Genomic DNA, 19,289 nt, shown 5'->3' with positions numbered 1-19,289 from the left:
TTTCATCTTAAAAATCAGCATTCTAGTTGATTTCCACATGAACCTCATCTGAAATTGTCATCTCTAACTACTCAGATTACAGCATCAATGCAGTATCTGTCATAACGTGAAAAATATTCATGTATAGGGACAAAACCACATTTGTAAACCCATGAGTGAGAGAGCAAAATAAAAGTCACCATCTTTCACTTGTAACAGTTCTTAATCTCAGCCTGACATGGGTCTACCAAGCACTTTGCTGAATGAATAAAGGGGCGGTAACAAACTCAGACAAAAAAATCATTGCCATTAGGTACCTCAGAGGAACCAAAGCTATTTTAATGAAGAACAAGCAAATTTCCTGACAAGGATAGCATGTGATGTTACTTGTAGACTCGAATATACCAATAATGCCCTGGCTGACTATTCGCCTTGGTAATCCTGAGCTGATCAAAAAGCCTGTAATCTATTGGCTAGCTCACACCAAATCCAATTCATTACTGTCTATGTGGAACTACATTAGCTCTCTGTCCAACAAGGTCTCACCTTTTAAAATTCTCATTCTGGTTTTTAAATACATCCATAGCCTCATTTCTCCAGCTCCACCATCCTCCAGAATCTTTGCACTCCTTCAAATCTGACCTGCTACACCGACCTGATTTTCATTACTCCACTATTCATTGTGGTGCGTTCAGTTCTCTAGGCCCCAGGCTCTGCAATGTTTTCTAAAACACTCCACCTCTCTCTCCTGTAACAAACTTCTAAAGACCTGCACATCCAATCGGGCTGTTTGTCAGCTGTTCTAATATTTTCAAATGCAGTTTGATCTTAAACTGTGATCAATAATCACTTCTGTAAAGCACTTCGACGTGTATTACCATGTTAAAAGGTACTATATAAATGCAAATTGTTTTTTAAAAAACCAGTAAGAACAGTGAAATAGTTTAAACAAATGAGGTTCAAATAAACAACTTTTAATTGTAATCCTGTGTTCTTGGACTTCTACTAAATATTCCTCCGTTCTACAAAGGAACTATTTGTAAATGTCAGTCCTTTCAACATTGGTTGTGTTTGCAAATGAAATGCCAAACTTCTTCCGGCTATAAGAAGCTGGGATTCCATTTCTCTTAAAGTTTGAATGTGTACCTTGTCTTTAAGACAGTTCACCTTTGAAGGATTCCATGCGCTATGTCTAGACAATATTGCGACTCTAGTCTGCTGTGAGTTTGCAAGTGACACACAAAGAAATCAGTTGGTTTGCTGCGGTCGGCTTCATAACTTATAATTTATTTTGTTGATTAAATAAACTAACCCAATAAGTTAACCAATCCCAGATGAGTGAATGATTATGAGATTGTTATCATTCACATTTCAACACATTACCACTGGAATTACTAGTTCAATTATAAGGTAACAAATGAAAAATTAAACTTTAGAAACTATTGTTTTACATCTTTATGAAGAAGGAAACCAATGTAGAAGTGTCTTGGAAATAATTGTGAGACAACAGTTTCATAATTTTTCCCTTCAATTCATCCTTTTCCATCTGTAGCCAACATGGAAACTGAATAGAATTTTGCGATAGGGTGCGCGTTGATTTTTTTTAATACCAAAAGAATGGTAACAATGTGGAACACGCTATCACAGGGAGTGGTTGAAAATATTTAAGGATAAGGTAGACAAGCAGTTGTTGAAGAAGGAAATGAGGATTACAGTGGTAGATTCAAATATGGAAAGATTGGAGAAGACTCACATGGAGAATAAACATTGACCTGGTCAGTTAGTTAAATAGCCTTTTTTTTGTGCCATCTATCTTATGATATGTAACCCTTTACTGGTGTCTAAACAGCATAATACCAAAACTGGTGTAAAAGGATTCAGTTTTCTTTGCCACCACCATAATCATTTGCAGATTAATTGCAGATCAATTTATCCTAAGAAAATAAAATAAATAGATAAACAAATGAAGATAAGATTTAATAACTGACAAACAAGCAGTGTTTTGCTAATCTAAACACAAAAAGTCGTCCCTGCTGTTACTTCACATGAATGCAGCCACCGTTATTGCACATTATTCAGCTTCTGCTTTCAACCTTCGTCATCAACTTGATAAAATGAGTTCATCTTGTTAGCTATAATCAACAGAATAGAGGATGACAAAATGGTATTCATACTCTGACACAAAGGGAAAAGTGACAATTACTGCCAATCACACTGAAATGAGGCACCATTGATCTGTGCACAGTGACTCATCTGCCAATTCTGGAATCAGCATGCCTACCCAGTGAAACAAGAGTGAACGGCAGACAAGCGTCCCTTTGTGCCGATGATACCCCAGCAGGTGCTTGAGGTAAGAGGCAAACTGTTTTTCCATCGAAAGCAGCTACACACAGCTGCTGCCAAAAGCAGACACCGCTTGGATAAAGCTGTTTTCTCGTAAATCCCCTGGTAATTATGGGATTATTTAACAATATTTGCACCAGAAAATCAAAACCACAACATGACAATAGAGAATCAGTTTAAATATTATGCATTATATATAAGCCTGATAGTTTCTTCTAGTCTAAAGGCACTCTTTCTACTTTTTGTCCAGTGATGGCTGACATGAGGGTAATGCCATGCAGTACTTTTCAACTTTGACCAATCATGCTTTTAAAGGTTTAAATGTAAAGATAACAAAGCAAAGGTGGCAGGACATTTAATTCGATGCAAATGTAGAGTATATCACATCCATCTATAGGATTTTAGCTTTAAAATTCAAATTCTGATAAGTATCAGATTCATCTAAATAAAACTTCCTCAATGCTCAAGATATATCCTCAAGTAAGGACAGTGAACTGGTACTTTACAGATTCTAGTGCTATACAGTACATGGTTGATATTGCTGATTGCTAAGATTGCACACTTAGTGACCTAGTACTGATCGCTAGGTGATGTTTATTATTATAAAGTCAGTGTCAAAATTGGCAGTCAATCATTGAGAACTCTACTTATAAATATAACCGGCCAAACAAACACATTTTTTTTAATATGGGCAATTCTCCACTCATTTCATTAGGATATAAAATGATCTCCTTTAAGATCCATGTTTGCACAAATAGAAGGGGGAGGGACTTGTTGCTTCCTTTAATGAGTTTAAAACATTTTAGAGAACAAGACAATGGTAACTTTCATGGCAGTTACTGCAGAAATTCGAAAGTAAAACATTGTTTTACTTTTTAAAGCTGCATTTGTCCATATTTTTGGAGACGTCAATTATTAAAATCTCTAAATAGAGCAAAATTCTTTGCAGCATACATAAAGTTTTAATGGATGTTCACCATCCAATTATGCATGTAAACAAACTGAACTGCCAATTATTAAGAATGAATTCTCAGTGAAGTCACAATGCATTATTTCTAATACGGATTCAATGGCACTAAGTACCAATAAGAGGACAAAACAAGTTGTTGTGGATATTTTCAAATTAGCCTGTTCAGTGATATTATTACACACCTCTGGAACAGGTGGGACTTGAACCTGGGTCTGTTAGTTCAGAAGCAAGGGATACTACTATTGCATAACAAAAGCCCTTACGACTTGCATCTTAATAATTTAGTGAATAATCAATACGCTCAGTACGCAAGATCAAACACAAACTCATTAGAGCATCAAAGACTTCAACTATAATTATCTCCATGGGGTCATCACCAAATCTGCATAGCTATTAAATGACAGAAAAGGCTTTGTTTGAGGTATTGCGCTTAAAATGTCAAATCGTACTTTTTTTGCAAAATGATTTTCAGTAATCTGGATTTACCAGTTATTTCCACAGAAATCTAAATGCAAATGTGGATCAAATGGTTTTGATCAGAAGAAAGTGCAACACAGTATCTCTATTATTTAAAAAAACTTACTACATGCATACAGATACCCTTCATTTCAGAGGAAAATGCAGATTTACTCTAACTTGTGTAGTAATTCATTCACCTGAGCTTATAGAAAACAACAGAATTCCAATAAAAATGATTACATTGTGCAGTATTTATAATGACATAAAACCTTTACATGATAATAACAGGAAACTAATGTCATCTGCTAATACCCAGGCACTCATATGCCTGATATTGTTTCACTCAAATATGAACTTGTTAAAAAAAGACACTCAATAAAACAATTGATCACTTCCCACTTGAGAAGAATCTGAGTGTATGTCTTTTGTATGCAAGGTAAAATGTGCCATTCAGCTTTGGTTTGCCACTCAGCACTGCCACTCCACTCATTTTAATAACTACCATGCTGAAGTCATCAGTTTGCAGTACCCAGCTACTGACCTGTAGTTCAGCCATATACCACAAAAGATAATCCCCATACCAACCCAAGATTAGAAGGACAAAGCCCACAGCTGTATGATTTATACAAAAGGAAAGCTCAATTGATCCAAAGGAAAGTTCACACACAGAACAAACTCTTCATTGAAGCCCAGGTGGCAACACTTCACATGCAAGAAGCAAGAGTATGAGGAACAAGCATAGGATAATATTACACAGAAATAAATGAAAAGGTCATAGTATTTGGGCTGAATAAATTATGAAGGACAAAATAATACAATATCATAATAAATTGAATTCATTTTATATCCCATTTAAATGCACAGTTGTTTAAAATCAGCTATTTACAGATGAATGTTTGCTTTAATATCTAATCTACAATGTCTTATTTTAATATTCAAAAGTACAAAAAATTGAATCTTATATTTAAATCACAATTATTGTTCTTCCTTTGGTCCATAAAATTCAAGTAAAATCCAATTTAACGATCTTCCCTAGGATCTTGTCCAAATTAATCTTTTTAAGCACTTGATCCCTACATACAAGTTTCCACAGACCTGCAGCATCATCATTGGGATCACCTGACCAAGAAGCATCAAATCCAACTCTTGTCCAATGTTTTATTCCAGTTAAGTATAATGCACAGTATGAAACTCGCAGTGCAAAACTCATATTCTACAATATTCTTTTCTCACCATAACTGAAAATAAAGTTAAAGCTAGGCTTCAGGTCTGGTCAGAATGGTTTAAATTTTAGTTACTTGACAAATTACACTGACAATAATAAGAAACATTCCTGGAATAATAGAGATTTTAGGCAGTGAGTGCCCCTGACAGAATGTAAAATATAGGCAAAATCATCACACAAAAACAATATCCATTGGAAAGCCATTACTTTTTAAAAAAAATTTAGGAGCATTATGTATCTTAATGGCTTAACATGAAAATACCATGCAGAACATAATCCCTTTGTAACCTTTATGATCCCCAAAACACCCTCAACAAGGAAAGAGAAACTTTAAAAACAAAAGTTATTTGGGCCTTTAAATTTATCATTGTGTTTTACAAATTCTTTTTAAAAACACTCAAATTGCACTTTGAAATTGGGGGCACTTTACTTATTTATTTATTATTGAAAACAATAGGAATGCAAGGAGGTAATGAACAAGATCAAAACATATACTCATTCACTCATTGGTTGTAATGGGAGTTTGCAAACAGGTTAAAATTCTGACACAGCGTAAGCAAAGATAAGCTGCAAGTCACCTTACCTGACACAGAAACTCTCATGGTTGCTTCAAGCGGCCTGTTGTTGTCCAGAGCATGACTCAAACTTAATTCCCCTGTGGTCTGATTGAGAATGATTAGATTTAACTCATTGCCATGGTCAAAGCTGTATTGAAGAGTATCAGAGATGTCTGGATCATAAGCTGGAATTTTGCCAATTACCCCAGTGGGAAAACTGCTGGATTTATTTGTGATATAATTGTTGAAAATGATCTTAAAATTTTTCAGCACAGGTATATTGTCATTTTTATCCAATAGACGGATATGCACTGTAGCTCTGCTGACAAGAGGCGCTGATGTAGCTTGAACAACAATAACATATTCTGATTTAGTTTCATAATCCAAATCCATCAGGGCAGTCAACTCTCCAGAAAAGATATCCAGCTGGAAAATTTCAGGAATATTCCCCTCCACTATTTGATACATGATTTGTGCATTAGTACCTTCATCTGGGTCTGTGGCAGTAATACGGGCCACCACTAATCCAATTGGACTGTTTTCATCCACAAAAATATCAAACTCATCCTTTTCAAAAACTGGAGGGTTGTCATTAACATCCAATACTGTGACTTGGACATCTATCGCAGTCCTCATTGCAGGAAAACCTTTGTCCACTGCAAAAGCCTTTAGATTGTACATCTGAACATTCTCTCTATCGAGTCTGCGCAAGGTTCTAACAATTCCAGAGGTGGTCTCAATAATGAAGTCCCCATCTCCATCATCCCCACCTTGAAAAGTGTAAAACACCCTTCCATTCAATCCTGAATCACGGTCAGTGGCAGATATCTGAAGGACACTTGTAAAGGTAGGAACATCTTCGTAAACTGCACCCTGGTAATGATCTCTCAGGAACTGAGGTGCATTGTCATTTACATCATTAACTAGAATTTCAAGGTATGTGGTGTCAGACTTCTGAGGAATTCCATTGTCTTTTGCTGTAATCGCTAATGTGTACGATACTTGGTCTTCATAGTCAAGGTCCATTAGTGTTGTAACTGCACCTGAATCAGGTTCAATTTGAAACTGAGGTATGCTATCTTCCATGAAATAAGTAATTCTGGCATTTTCACCAGTATCTTCATCAGTTGCACTTATAATCACTACTGTTGTACCAACAGGCTTGTCTTCATTAATACTAACTGTATAATGGGAACTCTGAAATACTGGTCTATGTGTATTTGCATCTGTAACATTAATTAACACCTGAACAGTATCAAATCGAGTCCCATCACTGGCTGTTACAGTTAATATGTATTGCCTCTCCAGTTTGTAATCCAGTGGTAAGGCCAGAGTTATCAGGCCCCCTCCACTTTGGCTGGTTATTGAAAAGCGATTTCGTGTATTACCACTGGAAATCTGATATGTAACAACACTGTTGACATCCCTGTCTATTGCTGACACAGTAACCACACTGGAGCCTACAGCTGCATCTTCATTCAGTCTTATTTGATATAATTTCTGTCCAAATTCAGGATTATTATCATTCACATCCAATACAGTGATGCTGACACTAGCTGAGGATGACATCGGAGGTGATCCCTGATCCCTCGCTTCAACGCCAAAATTGTAAAAATCTGTTGTCTCCCTATCCAATTCTGAACCAACCACAATCCATCCAGTGTTGTTGTTGATGGAGAAGGGGAAATCTGGAGATGTGTTTATTAACCTGTATTCCAAACGGGAATTGTTACCCGAATCTGCATCGATTGCCTGTACATGAAGAATTGAGTAACCAATTGGCACATTCTCCAGAACTGTTGACTGGAAAGGAGTGCTGACAAATATGGGTGCATTGTCATTCACATCAACTACTTGCACTGTCACGAGTCCAGTGATGTTCGACAATGGTGGCCTTCCACCATCCTGAGCCCTGATTCTTAGAGTGTATTCTTTGCTCGTCTCATAGTCCAGTTGGCTCACCACATCAATGCTCCCACTTTGAGCATCTATGTAGAATTGCCCACGGGTATTGCCGCTCATGATGCTGTAATGAACCAACGCGTTGTTGCCCTTGTCTCTATCAGTGGCTGTGACCTGCAGAACCTGTGTGTTGGGGGCAACATCTTCGAGAACTTGAATCACATAGCGTTTCTCACTGAACTGAGGGGTATTATCATTGTCATCCTCCACTGTGATGTGCACCGTGGCAGTGGAGCTGCGTGGGCCAGGGTTCCTCCCCTGATCATTTGCCTCCACTAATAACTGATAGGAGTCCACCTTCTCTCTGTCCACTGGCCCTCTGGTCCTCAACACTCCAGACCGGTGGTCAATCTCGAACACCGCGTTCTCCCCTTCGTTGTTGAGAATCCGGTACAAGATGTTGGCATTGGCGGGGGCGTCGCCATCCGTCGCCCTCACGGTGAGCACCTCGTAGCCGATCTCCAGGTTCTCCCTCACACTCTCCTTGTACTCCTGCTGCTCGAACAGCGGGTCGTGGTCATTGGTGTCGCTGACGGTGACGGTGAGGGTCGCCATGGCTGTGCGGCGGGGGAGCCCATGGTCGAGGGCGGTCACCCGGAACACATGCGTGTCCTTGGTCTCCCGGTCCAGGGTCTCCGCCGTGGTCACTCTGCCAGTCAGCGGGTCGATGATAAACAAACTGTTGGACCGGCTGTCGAAAAGGGCATCCATGGAATAGTCCAGCCTGCCTGCCTCACCCTCATCAGGGTCGACCGCCTTCAGTACAATGACTGCAGTGCCCGCGGGCATGTTCTCTGGCACCGATACCTGGTAGATGGGTGGCTGGAACTGAGGGCCAGTGTTCACATTCCTCTTTCGCCTCGCACTGACACCTCCTCCAGCCCTCTCCTCCCTCAGAGTCCTCAAGACCAGCTTCACCTCCACCGGGACGTCCTCCAGCACGCCGCCGGCTCTCCCCTCGCCTCCGGGCGGGCATCCCCGGCAGCGGAGCCGCACCGGCACCCCAGCGGCACGGTCCACGCACAGCCTCCCCGGGTTGAAGAGCCGCCCGTCCGGGCTCAGGGCGAAGCGGCCGCCGGCGGCGGGCTGACAGGAGAAGGGCCGGCAGCCCCCCGGGGACGGGGGCGGCAGCAGCCGGAGCAGCTCCCCGACAGGGGGCAGCAGCGGCTCCCCGCCGGGGAGGCAGCCCTGCGGGGCGGCGCTAGACAAAAGCAGCACCTCCAGCTCGCCGCCTGCGCCGCCGCCGCCGCCGCCCGCCGCCTTCCGCTGGCAGCCCTCGCCGTGAAGGTGAATGTGCCAGCGGCTGGAGACGGTCAGCCAGCCGGTACCGGTGCGGGTACCGCCGGGCCGGGAGCAGCGGCCGCTCAGCCGGACGGGGAAAGGATTAGCGGGCAGTTGTCGGCACGGCAGGCGCCGGGAGAGTCGCACGCTTCCCGCGGTCCGGTCCACCTCCAGGTAGCCGCGGGCGAAGGGAGGCGCGGAGATCCGCTGGATCGAGCAGATGCCCCCGGCCGAGGGGAGATGGAGCAGTAAGGTGCCCGGGGCTGCCCGCTCCGAAAGGTGCACGGTGAAACTCCGGGAGCCGGCGCTGTTCAACAGCAGCAGCAGCAGCAGAGTGCAGCTCAGTGCACTCGCTTCAATGCAACTCCGTGCCATCTCCACCGCTGCTCCATCCAAACTCACCTCCTTCCCCCACAAACACTCAGTTCAGCTGCTGCTTCTGCCCATTCCGCCCCTCTGCAAGCTCTTCTGGCCGGCACATTGTCACCAAAGGTCCTCTCTCGCCCCCACCCGGGGCTAATTTAAAAGCGACCGCACAAAATGGCTCTCGATTAGCATAAACCTGCTCGGGAACAAAAAAGGCAGCCGGCAGAACACAATGAGGCTTAAAAGAGCAATGTCCTTCCCCGAATGTTGCACTGCAGTCTGCTTCAGACGCTACGGTCCCGTTAGGAGCACGCCGAGATACTGCGCTGTTTCTCCCTCCCTCCCTTCCTTCCTTCCTCTCTCTCTTCGCTGGGAAGTTGCTATGTTCTATGAGAAGTCAGCCTTTGGGTCTCGTTCTTAACGAGCGAGTTGCTGAACACTGCGGCACGTCATCTCCCAGTGAATCAATTGGAAGCTCTCTCCCCCTCACAAGTGCTCGCTTTCTTCGTTTATCATTCACCAATTATTGTCACCCACTAACTTTTCCATGTGCGGTTCCGGAGCAATGCAGTAAGATGACACACTCAGCAGTGAACCCTCCAGAAAGGATCAGTTCGGAGCTCCTCTCCCCTCGGCGCCTCGCCAATCTGGAATCAGATGATGTCTGTAATTGCAGTTCAAAGGGAACAAACCTGAACAGTTTACTCCGTAACCTGTGTCGCCAGCCTAAAGATTTTATTTCCAGGAACGTGTTAACATCGTTCTCATTTGTTTTTTTTTGTCAAACGTTCCACCGGGGAATTTCTCTCCACTTTCTATTTGTTATTTAGCAAAAACAGAGTGAGTTCCATAGGACTCAGGGAGTGACAAAGGGGAGACCTAACCTGTATGGACCTCTAAACTCTTCTGTTTGGCATTATTATTCAATTGGAATATTTGAGACTTATTTTAAAGGTCTGTTAAGATAGCTATTGTCATTGTGAGGAGAGGGTGCAATCAAGAGTAAGCTGCTGAATTACGGTCCAAACTCTTGTTCGCTCTGTAGTTCTGACCAATCTCGCTGTCTTGGTGGGACCGGGAGCTGAAGATATGATTTTCCCCCGTTTCAAATCGGCGCAGGGAGAGGGACTGGCTACATTTTCAGGTTTCAATCGGTATCTGGCGAGGGAGTTTTACAGGGAAAGGAGATCAGCTCTCCGCCGGCACCTGCTCAATACCAGCACCATCTGCTGGAAACAAGCGGTTAGAAACCCGGTCAGGGAAAATAACCAGGAGACCTCTGAAATCGCGCTTGTGAAACAGCTCATTGTGAAACAGGCTGCTGCACCGCCTGAACGTATCACTGAATGTTTTTATTACAGATTTCCCTTGTCCAGCCTCCTCACTTCTGTCAAACGCCAATCCCACCCACCCCAATTCCAAACAGTAAACTCCAGCATTCAAACAATATACACGAGGCATCGTTTTAACGCCCCATCAATGTTTGTGTCTACAGTTGCCAGCAGATCAACCTCCAACTCCTGCAGACTCCAGGGCAGTCTCATGGGATTGGCAAACCGACTGGAGAGGAGAGCAACTACAGGTCACTGCCAGAGACTGTTCCTTTCCATCTACCGACACAGGCAGAGATGGGGAGAGAAAGCGACCACCCCTTTGGGAAGGTCTCGGTCCAACCCGAGCTAGCGATCCTGCAGGGAGCTGCCAACACGCATATCTTGACAGTGGGATGATCCTGAGCGCTGATTATAGGGAACTTGAAGGATCTCATCCCGCTTTCTGGAAGTATTCCAATCGCTGAGCTAATTATCCGAGAATCAGAAGCCCCTATGCAAACAATTCTGAAGTGTTTTAATGACTGAGAGGTTTTATACTGTAACCCAAACCGTGGTCGTGGTGTTTTTTTTAAGTGTTCAGAATGCACCACCTTAATGTGTAACTGTACATTTGCTTCTTCACTGTCACTGGGTGAAAATCCTGGAACATCCTTCCTATCAGCAATGTGGGTATCCCCAAATGTCCCAGAGACCGCAGCGGTTCAAGAAGGCAGCTCACCGCCACTTTCTCCAGGGCAATGAAGGGTGCGCAATAAACACTGATTCAGCCACATCCCAGCAGGAGTGACAAATAAACCCCGCGCCTGTTCTCAACGAATCCTCCAAGTTTGAAATCTCGCTCAAAATGGATTTGAATCTGTTGTTTGATTACTGGTCTCCAAAAATTGTCAACCCTCACTCATTGACTTAACCACCATGTGAGCGGGGTAACTTCAAACGGTGCCCTAAACCCTGAGGTCAGGTGTGACCCACAGGCTCTCACTGTATCTCCAGGTAACAGACTCCGAGTTCCCACACCTTACCCGCTTAACCAGGGCGCCACTTTTACATCGCATTGCCACCTGAACGCGATTACCCGCGGTGGGCAGTTTTCCATTCATTGCTTATGTGGCGCTCGGTTAGCAATGTTCATAGGAAACTAACTTTCTTGTTCCTTGCAGTTTTGGATGCATTTATCAAATCCCATGTTGGTTTTTATTTCTATTGCATAGCAGTTTTAACTGGTTTTCGTTTATTTGCATAGCCGATTGCAAACAACAACACATTGAAAACTTTCCCTCGGTGAAAATTGCAGGCGGCGTTCTAAACGACTAAAGCCCGCAATCTCTATTAACATTAATGGTGGACAAAGTAACTTGATCCAATGTAGGCGTGCATCATGCGGGCTGCGAACAAGTGTCCTTTCCTTTCTGCTCAACTTTTATTTCTTCTGACATCTGAGAGTTTGCGAGACAGGTTTTGCTCGTGTAAAATTTTCATTGAAAATTGGCTGTGTGGGGCGTGATGTGGCCCTGCAATATTTCATTAGGCTGCGCGGTAAGATTCACCAGCAATCGATAGTTGAAACATGAGGATGAACAGAACTGCCTTCGCTGTGTTAATATGTTTGTCTCAACATTTGGATTGCAATGCGTTGAGAAGTGACGGGAGACTGCATTCCCAATTTCATGTTAACACATTAATGTCGAGAACAGTTTTTCATGTTGTTACAGTAATGTGATGCTGTCACTGGAAAATATTCCAACTACAGTGAGGTGTTGTAATTAGCCTAAGACTTGTACGCACAATGGGAGCTCTCCGGTTACCACTGCATAAGCAGTCTGTATGGAGTCACGCAACATAGACATGCAATCCGTACACGGTCATTGTCAGACAACTCTAAACGTCTTACTGTTTTACCTAGTTGGCGGTGTGTTTCGCTTTATCGATTTATTTCGGTGCTGTGCGAGACAAGGAGGCATTGTTTTACTTTTCCTATTGAGGAGATAGTGGACGAACTCCCGAGCTAATTAGCATCATCCCCTGAGCCGAGTCATCCACTCTTTCCAGAGCCAATAGCTCCTGGTGTGGACAATCCAGAGTTTATAGTTCAGAGTTGGGGACGCCACTACGAGATACTCTGCTACTTCACAGCCTCCATATGATTGGAATGTGACAGCTGCAAACTCTATTGTCTTGGGGTTCTGGGCATAATCAAGTCCGGACTTCACGAATTAGCAGTAAGCCCTGTGTGGCTTTTAAACTGGGCTTGCACCGGACTCTCTCGTGACTTTTGTTCACATACAAAAATAGCAGTGCAAATCGAGGCCTGAAAAGTTCTCGGTTTAGTGGGGGTCTCACGTCCAACAGAACAAAGGAATCTGTAGGATCTACATATCCTTCCATGGGGTCAGCTCCTGGGCACTCTCAACACAGGTGTCCCGGAACAAAGTGTCTGAATGGAACTGTCCTGTCGCCGAGATTTTATTTGGCTGCCAGGGCAGTATTTACTGGGTGGAGCCCGGGGATAAGAGTGTCGATTACACTTACAAAAAAGGTCATCTACAATAATTGCTGGAACCTGAAAAAAGCCAAAAATCAAGAGGTGTAGCGTTTCATGCATTCGCTTCCAAATCAGAACTCCCAATGTTCCCGATTTGTGGTTGAAAATCACACAACACCAGGTTATGGTCCAACAGCTTTAATTGGAAGCACTAGCTTTCCGAGCGCTGCTCCTTCATCAGGTGGTTGATTATACAATGTAAAAACAATGACTGCAGATGCTAGAAACCCTGATGAAGGGCTTTTGCCCGATTCGAAGCCCCTTGGATGCTGCCTGAACTGCTGTGCTCTTCCAGCACCACTAATCCAGGTGGTTGATTATAACCTAGTGTTGTATGATTTTTAACTTTATACAGCCCAGTTCAACACCGGGGTCTCCAAATCATTCCCGGTTTGTAATTACTGTTGTTACTGCGATATGACCAATACACATTACATCCACAATTTGCCAAGTGTCTTGCTTCTGAATTCACTAAATGGCCAGACACTTTAAGTGAAACCAGCGACACCACATGGTTCCATGAATGAATGAACATGAACATCAAGTTAAGATTTTTTATAAATAACCCAGATGGAGTTTAATCCCATTAAGTGAGAGGTGATGTATGTTGGGAGGTCGAATGCAAGATGAAAGTATACAGTAAATTGTTATACTTTTGTTAATACGTATACCGTGATACAGTGAAAAGCGTTTTGCGTACCATACAGACAAATCGTACCATACAAAATGCATCAGAATAGCAGAACAGACGGGAGGACACAGTGTTACAGCCGCAGACAAGGTGTAACAAGAGAAATCAACATTAGCGTTTGAGAGGTCCATTCAAAAGTCTGATAACAGTGGGGAAGAAGCTGTTCTCTAATCTATTCGTTAAGTGTATTCAAACTTTTATATCTTCTGCCCGACGGAAGAGATCATAACAGGGATGGGAGAGGTCTTTGATATTTTGGTAACTTTCCCAGGCAGCAGGAAGTACAGATGGAGTCATTGATGGAAGGCTGGTTTGTGTGATGGACTGGCCAGTGATCACAACTCTCTGTAGTTGCTTGCAGTGGTGTGAAGACCAGTTGCCTTACCAAGCTCTGATGCATCCAGATTGGATGCTTTCAATGGTGCATCTATAAAAATTGATATGAATCATTGTGGACATGCCAAATTTCCTTAACCTCCTGAGGAAGTAGAGATGTTGTGGGTGGGTTGATGTGGGTGGACCAGGACAGATTGTTGATGATCATCATTCCCAGGAACTTGACAATCTCGACCATCTCCACCTCAGCACCATTGATGCAGACAGGATCGTGCCCTCTACTCTGTTTCCTGAAGTCAATGATCAATGGTGGGTGGCACGGTGGCACAGTGGTTAGCACTGCTGCCTCGCAGCGCCAGAGACCCGGGTTCAATTCCCGACTCAGGCGACTAACTGTGTGGAGTTTGCACGTTCTCCCCGTGTCTGCATGGGTTTCCTCCGGGGGCTCCGGTTTCCTCCCACAGTCCAAAGATGTGCAAGTCAGGTGAATTGGCCATGCTAAATTGCCCGTAGTGTTAGGTAAAGGGGTAAATGTAGCGGTATGGGTGGGTTACGCTTCGGCGGGTCGGTGTGGACTTGTTGGGCCGAAGGGCCTGTTTCCACACTGTAAGTAATCTAATCTAATCTAATCAGCTCCTTCATTTTGCTGACATTGATGGAGAACATGTTGTCTTTACACCATGCCACTCAAACTCTTTCCTGTATTCTGTCTCATCATTGTTTGAGATCCGACCTACAATGATGATGTTGTCAGCAAACTTATATGGGGAGTTGGGTGGAATTTGGTCAGACAGTCAGTGAGTGTATAAGGTGTATAAAAAGGGGCTGAGTATTCTGCCTTGTGGGGCTCCAGTGTTGAGGTTTATGTTGGAGGAGGTGTTGTGATCTATTGGTCAGGAATTTGAAGATCCAATTACAGAGGGGGGAGCCAAGACCTAGGCCTTGGAGTTTGGATATGAATCTGTTTGAAGTTATCGTGTTGGAGGCTGAATTGCAGTCAATAAGTAGGAGCCTGTTGTAGGTATCCCTGTTAACCAGATATTCCAGGGATGAGTGTAGGGTCAGAGAGATTGCATCTATGTGGACCTATTGCACTGGTAGGCAAATTGCAAAGGATCAAGGCAATTTCATGGGCTGATGTTGATGTGAGCCATGACGAACTTCTTGAAACACTTCATAATTATGGAGATCAGAGCCACGGGGCAGTACTGCATGATTTTTCTTTGGCACCAGGATGATAGTGGTCTTCTTGAAGCAAGTAAGGACTTCAGATTGTATTAAGGCAAGGTTAAAGATAGCTGCGAATACTTTTGCCAGCTGGTCCTCGCAGGATCTGAGTGCATGGTTGGGGACTCCATCTGTGTCAGTCGCTTTCTGTGGATTCACTCTCAAGAAAGCTTACATGAGTATAATGAATGATATATAAGACTTATGTGAGTACAGGTGCATCTGAGGCTGATGGGACAACTGACATTATTTCACTGACCTTCTGTTCAAAGTGAGCATAGAATGCATTTGAGTTCATTGTTACAAATCACACAACACCAGGTTATAGTCCAGAAGATTTATTTGGAAGTTCTAGCTTTCAAGTGCTGCTCCTTTGTCCGATAGCTAGTGAGGCTGGATCATAAGACACAGAAGTTTTAGCATAAGATCAGTGTCATGCAGCTAATACAACATATTGAAGAAATCCCAGTCCAACACCACACTTTCTCATCATTTGAGCTCATTGGGCAGAGATGGGCTGTTTCCTGTGATTCTGTTTGACTTTGCTTTGTAGCTTGTTATGTAATGTAAGCCATCCCACAAAATGTGAGGTTGGTCAGGGTCTCAAGCTTAGTTTGGTATTACCTCTTGGTGTTTCTGATGGCCTTGCAAAGGTCATACCTGAATTTCCTGACTAGGTGAGGGTTGCCCGACATGTACTGTATACTGTAGGCCTGGACTTCAATTGGGAGGGGATCACCCAGTTCATCTTGGTTTGAGTAGCATTCGGATTAACTCCCTCAGCACAGAGTTTTCTACACACTGACTAATGAAACTGTGGGATCCTTAGGAGCATTGACATACAGAGGGATCTTGGAGTGCAGTTCATAGCTCCTTGGAAGTGTCAAAACCAATGGATAAGGTGGTACTAAAGGTGTATGGCATGCTTGGCTTCATCAGTCAGGGCATTGAGTATAAAAGCCGGCAAGTAATGTTGTAGCTGTACACAAGTTTAGTTAGACCTCATGTGTAGTATTGTATGCAGTTCTGGTTGCCACACTCTCGGAAGGTTGTGGAGGGTTTAGAGATGGTGTAAAAGTGGTTTACCAGGATGTTGCCTGTATTGGAGTGCATTAGCTATATGGAGAGTTTGGACAAAATTGGATTGTTTTCACTGGAACATCAGAGGCTGAGGAAAAATTCTTTTGCTGGAAGCTCAGAATTATATGTGTGCCAATGCTAGGATCCTAAAAAGTATCTTTTATTACACAGATAAAAAATGCTGAAAACCTGAACTTGCATTAGATTCTATCATCATCATCAATCTGAATATTAATCTACCTTTTTTGAATGAATCTTTAGAATCCTTTTCCAAGATAGCTGTGGTTCCTCAGTCAACGAGTGCATTGAGTATAATGGTTGATAAACTTTTCTGTTTCTGTTCTTTCATTGGGTGTAGGCATTGCTGATAAATCCAACATTTGTTGCCCACACTTATTGCCAATGAAATGGTCTGCTAGGCTATTTCAGAGGGAAGTTAATAGTCAATCACTTGCAGAGGGAAGTAGGTAATCCAGTATTGTGATCCATATAGCTACCAATGACAGACAAGACAAATAAAGAGGTTCTACTAGTATGAAGAGCTAGGCACTAAGCTGAAAAGCAGAACCTTAAATTATTATGCTCAAAGGAAATACTGGATTATTAAGTAGACCTCAGGCAAATTGGAAGATGGGAAATAGTTTGAAAAAAATTAATGCGTAACTCAAAGATTGGTGTGAGAGAAGTGAGCTCCAATTTAGAGTCATACTTGGTCAGACTAGGTAAGGATGGCAGATTTCCTTCCTTTGAGGATTCATATGTGAACCATAATAGTTTTTACAACAGTTAACAACAGTATCATGGTCACCATATCTATATCCCAAAACATTAGTCTGAGTGTCTGGATCACTAGTCCAGTGGTATCACCACTACACTACACTACACTACCAATTATTGTTAATAAATTAATTAAGGAATATGGCGATAGTATGGATCAGTAGCACTAAGGTAGAAGATCATTCCTGATCTTGTTGAATGGTAGAGAAGACTGAAAGGGTCAAATGGTGTAATGCAGCTCCCATTTTTTAATCGATGTTATTTCTCCACAGATTCTGTGTGTTTCCTAGTGATTGTTTTTGGTAGCTATTAATTGTATTCCCATTTTAAAACTTGCACACACAAATGTGGAAATGATTGTTTCAATGAAGATCCTTCACCCCAAATGATAATACAACTTTTCCTTTCACATGTTGTTGAATCTGCTGTGTAATTTTTGCATTTTGTGTGTTAATTCCAAGCCTTTACACTGACTTTTTTTTCTTTTTATTTCCTTTAAGCAGGATATTAACAAGGTATTATTGTTATCTACAATGTTTACCTATAATAGATGGATCATTTACAGATGCACAGTCTCAAAAGCCTTTCAAGACAGAGCAAACTTGTAGATTATGAACCTTCTAGGCACATCCCTGGAAAAAAAAACATAATAGCCTGTGTAACATGATCACATCAACTTGTTTTGATCCTTTAAGAAAACAATTCACATGTCCTCAGTGTTCTCTGTTATGACTGGCTGATTAATGACCGATAATAGAAAGTCTGTTAGATTGGCACAGGGTTATTGGTGAGGACTGGGGTGAACTGCAGTTGGAAAACAAAGCTTGCTTTTACTTTACTATCATAGAAATGAATAGGCAAAAAAAAAACGTATATTCCCTTTTCTGGCTATCAAATGTTATGTGATCATGTGCAGGATTGCGTTTACCCTGGTTTGAATTGAAATGAATTCTTCAAACTTAGATGCCCCCTATTGGCAAGTATTTGTATTTTTTTATTTTTGTTACTGCAGGAAAGCAAATTCACAAAGGTCAGAAATCAATAAAAAGCTTATTCTACATCACAGAATATATTTTGTTCTGTGACATTGACAATTATCATCCGCACGGGGATCAGTTAGCTGGGCAGATGGTTTGCAATGCAAAGTGATGCTAAAAGTGTGGTTTAAATGTTTGCTCCAGTTGAAATTATCATGAAGGACCCTCCTCTCAATCTCTCCTCTTACCTAGACATGGTGATTCTCAGATTAAACTACCACCAGTCTTCTCTCTCTCTAATGGGAGAGCAGCCCTATGCTCTATTTGGTTACTTTATCTAATAATCTAGCCTATCAACCACCACAGAGATGCAAAAGCAGGGAAATGGAGATGCTTTGCAAACTACAAGATTTTGAGAATATCCGTAGATCCACTTCTTGAGACAGTCAGGAAGAGTCCCAAGAATAAATTGTGCTACAATGTTGCTGCTAAAGCAGAGTTGTCCAGTCTTTTCCATGTGAGGGCCCATTTCATTTTTTTTCTCACTGAAGGGGGCAATGAATGAATTTTGGAAAGATATGTTTTGGCACAACATTAAACATGAATTTTAAAGTAAAAATGAAGGTATGAAGCAACAAACACTTTGCTGAACAAAAATGTCAAAGCAATGAAATTATTTTATTTTAGAACTATGTAATTAATAAAGATAACCATTTAAAAAAGTATCAAGTATCAGACCCAATTATAAAAACCTTTTTTTTGCCTTTACATTTAAAGAAAGAGATAGACTCAGCCACAGATCCTGATCACCAGGGTAGGTAAAGAGGGCCAGGGCAAAGCCAAGGAGTTGGGTTTAAATAACAATGACCTGAAAGTGCATGCCTCTGTTGCTGTACATTCTGACCTAGCTTGGATGGAATTCATAGAGAGTGGGGATTAGAATCAAATTGTTTTACAGCCTGAATATTGTTCCTCTCCTAGCCAAATGCATGGATAGGTTTTTGGGGATGGAACCAGGGGAAAGAAAAGTGTATATGTGTGGCACCAACATATACACACTCACTCTCACACACAAACACGGAAAAACAAATACACACACAGATTCACATGCACATATAGCCCATATTCAGATAGACTGAACACAGCCATAATCACTCACAAAGCCAATTACTCACGGACACAG

At 42.4% G+C, this 19,289-nt stretch overlaps 1 protein-coding gene across 4 annotated transcripts in view; it reads right to left on the bottom strand.

Moving 5' to 3' along the window:
- Positions 1-9,703, bottom strand: part of LOC122562939 (cadherin EGF LAG seven-pass G-type receptor 2-like) — a 328,596-nt gene extending 318,893 nt beyond the window's left edge. The window contains exon 1 of one of the 4 annotated variants that reach the window (XM_087973584.1): positions 5,560-9,703. In XM_087973584.1, the coding sequence (XP_087829710.1) occupies positions 5,560-9,151 (3,592 nt within the window). In that variant the 5' untranslated portion in view covers positions 9,152-9,703. The remainder of the gene's footprint in view (positions 1-5,559) is intronic. The other 3 variants (XM_087973581.1, XM_087973583.1, XM_087973582.1) reach the window with 3 other exon arrangements.
- Between the last annotated feature and the right edge of the window lie 9,586 nt (positions 9,704-19,289).

This window comes from Chiloscyllium plagiosum, unplaced genomic scaffold (assembly GCF_037043375.1).
Source record: "Chiloscyllium plagiosum isolate Xiang-an unplaced genomic scaffold, Cpla_swu_hap1 HiC_scaffold_26, whole genome shotgun sequence".
NCBI classification, from domain to species: Eukaryota; Metazoa; Chordata; class Chondrichthyes; order Orectolobiformes; family Hemiscylliidae; genus Chiloscyllium; species Chiloscyllium plagiosum.
The sequence above is the reverse complement of the archived record's forward strand: the minus strand, read 5'-3'. Positions and strand labels throughout refer to the sequence as shown.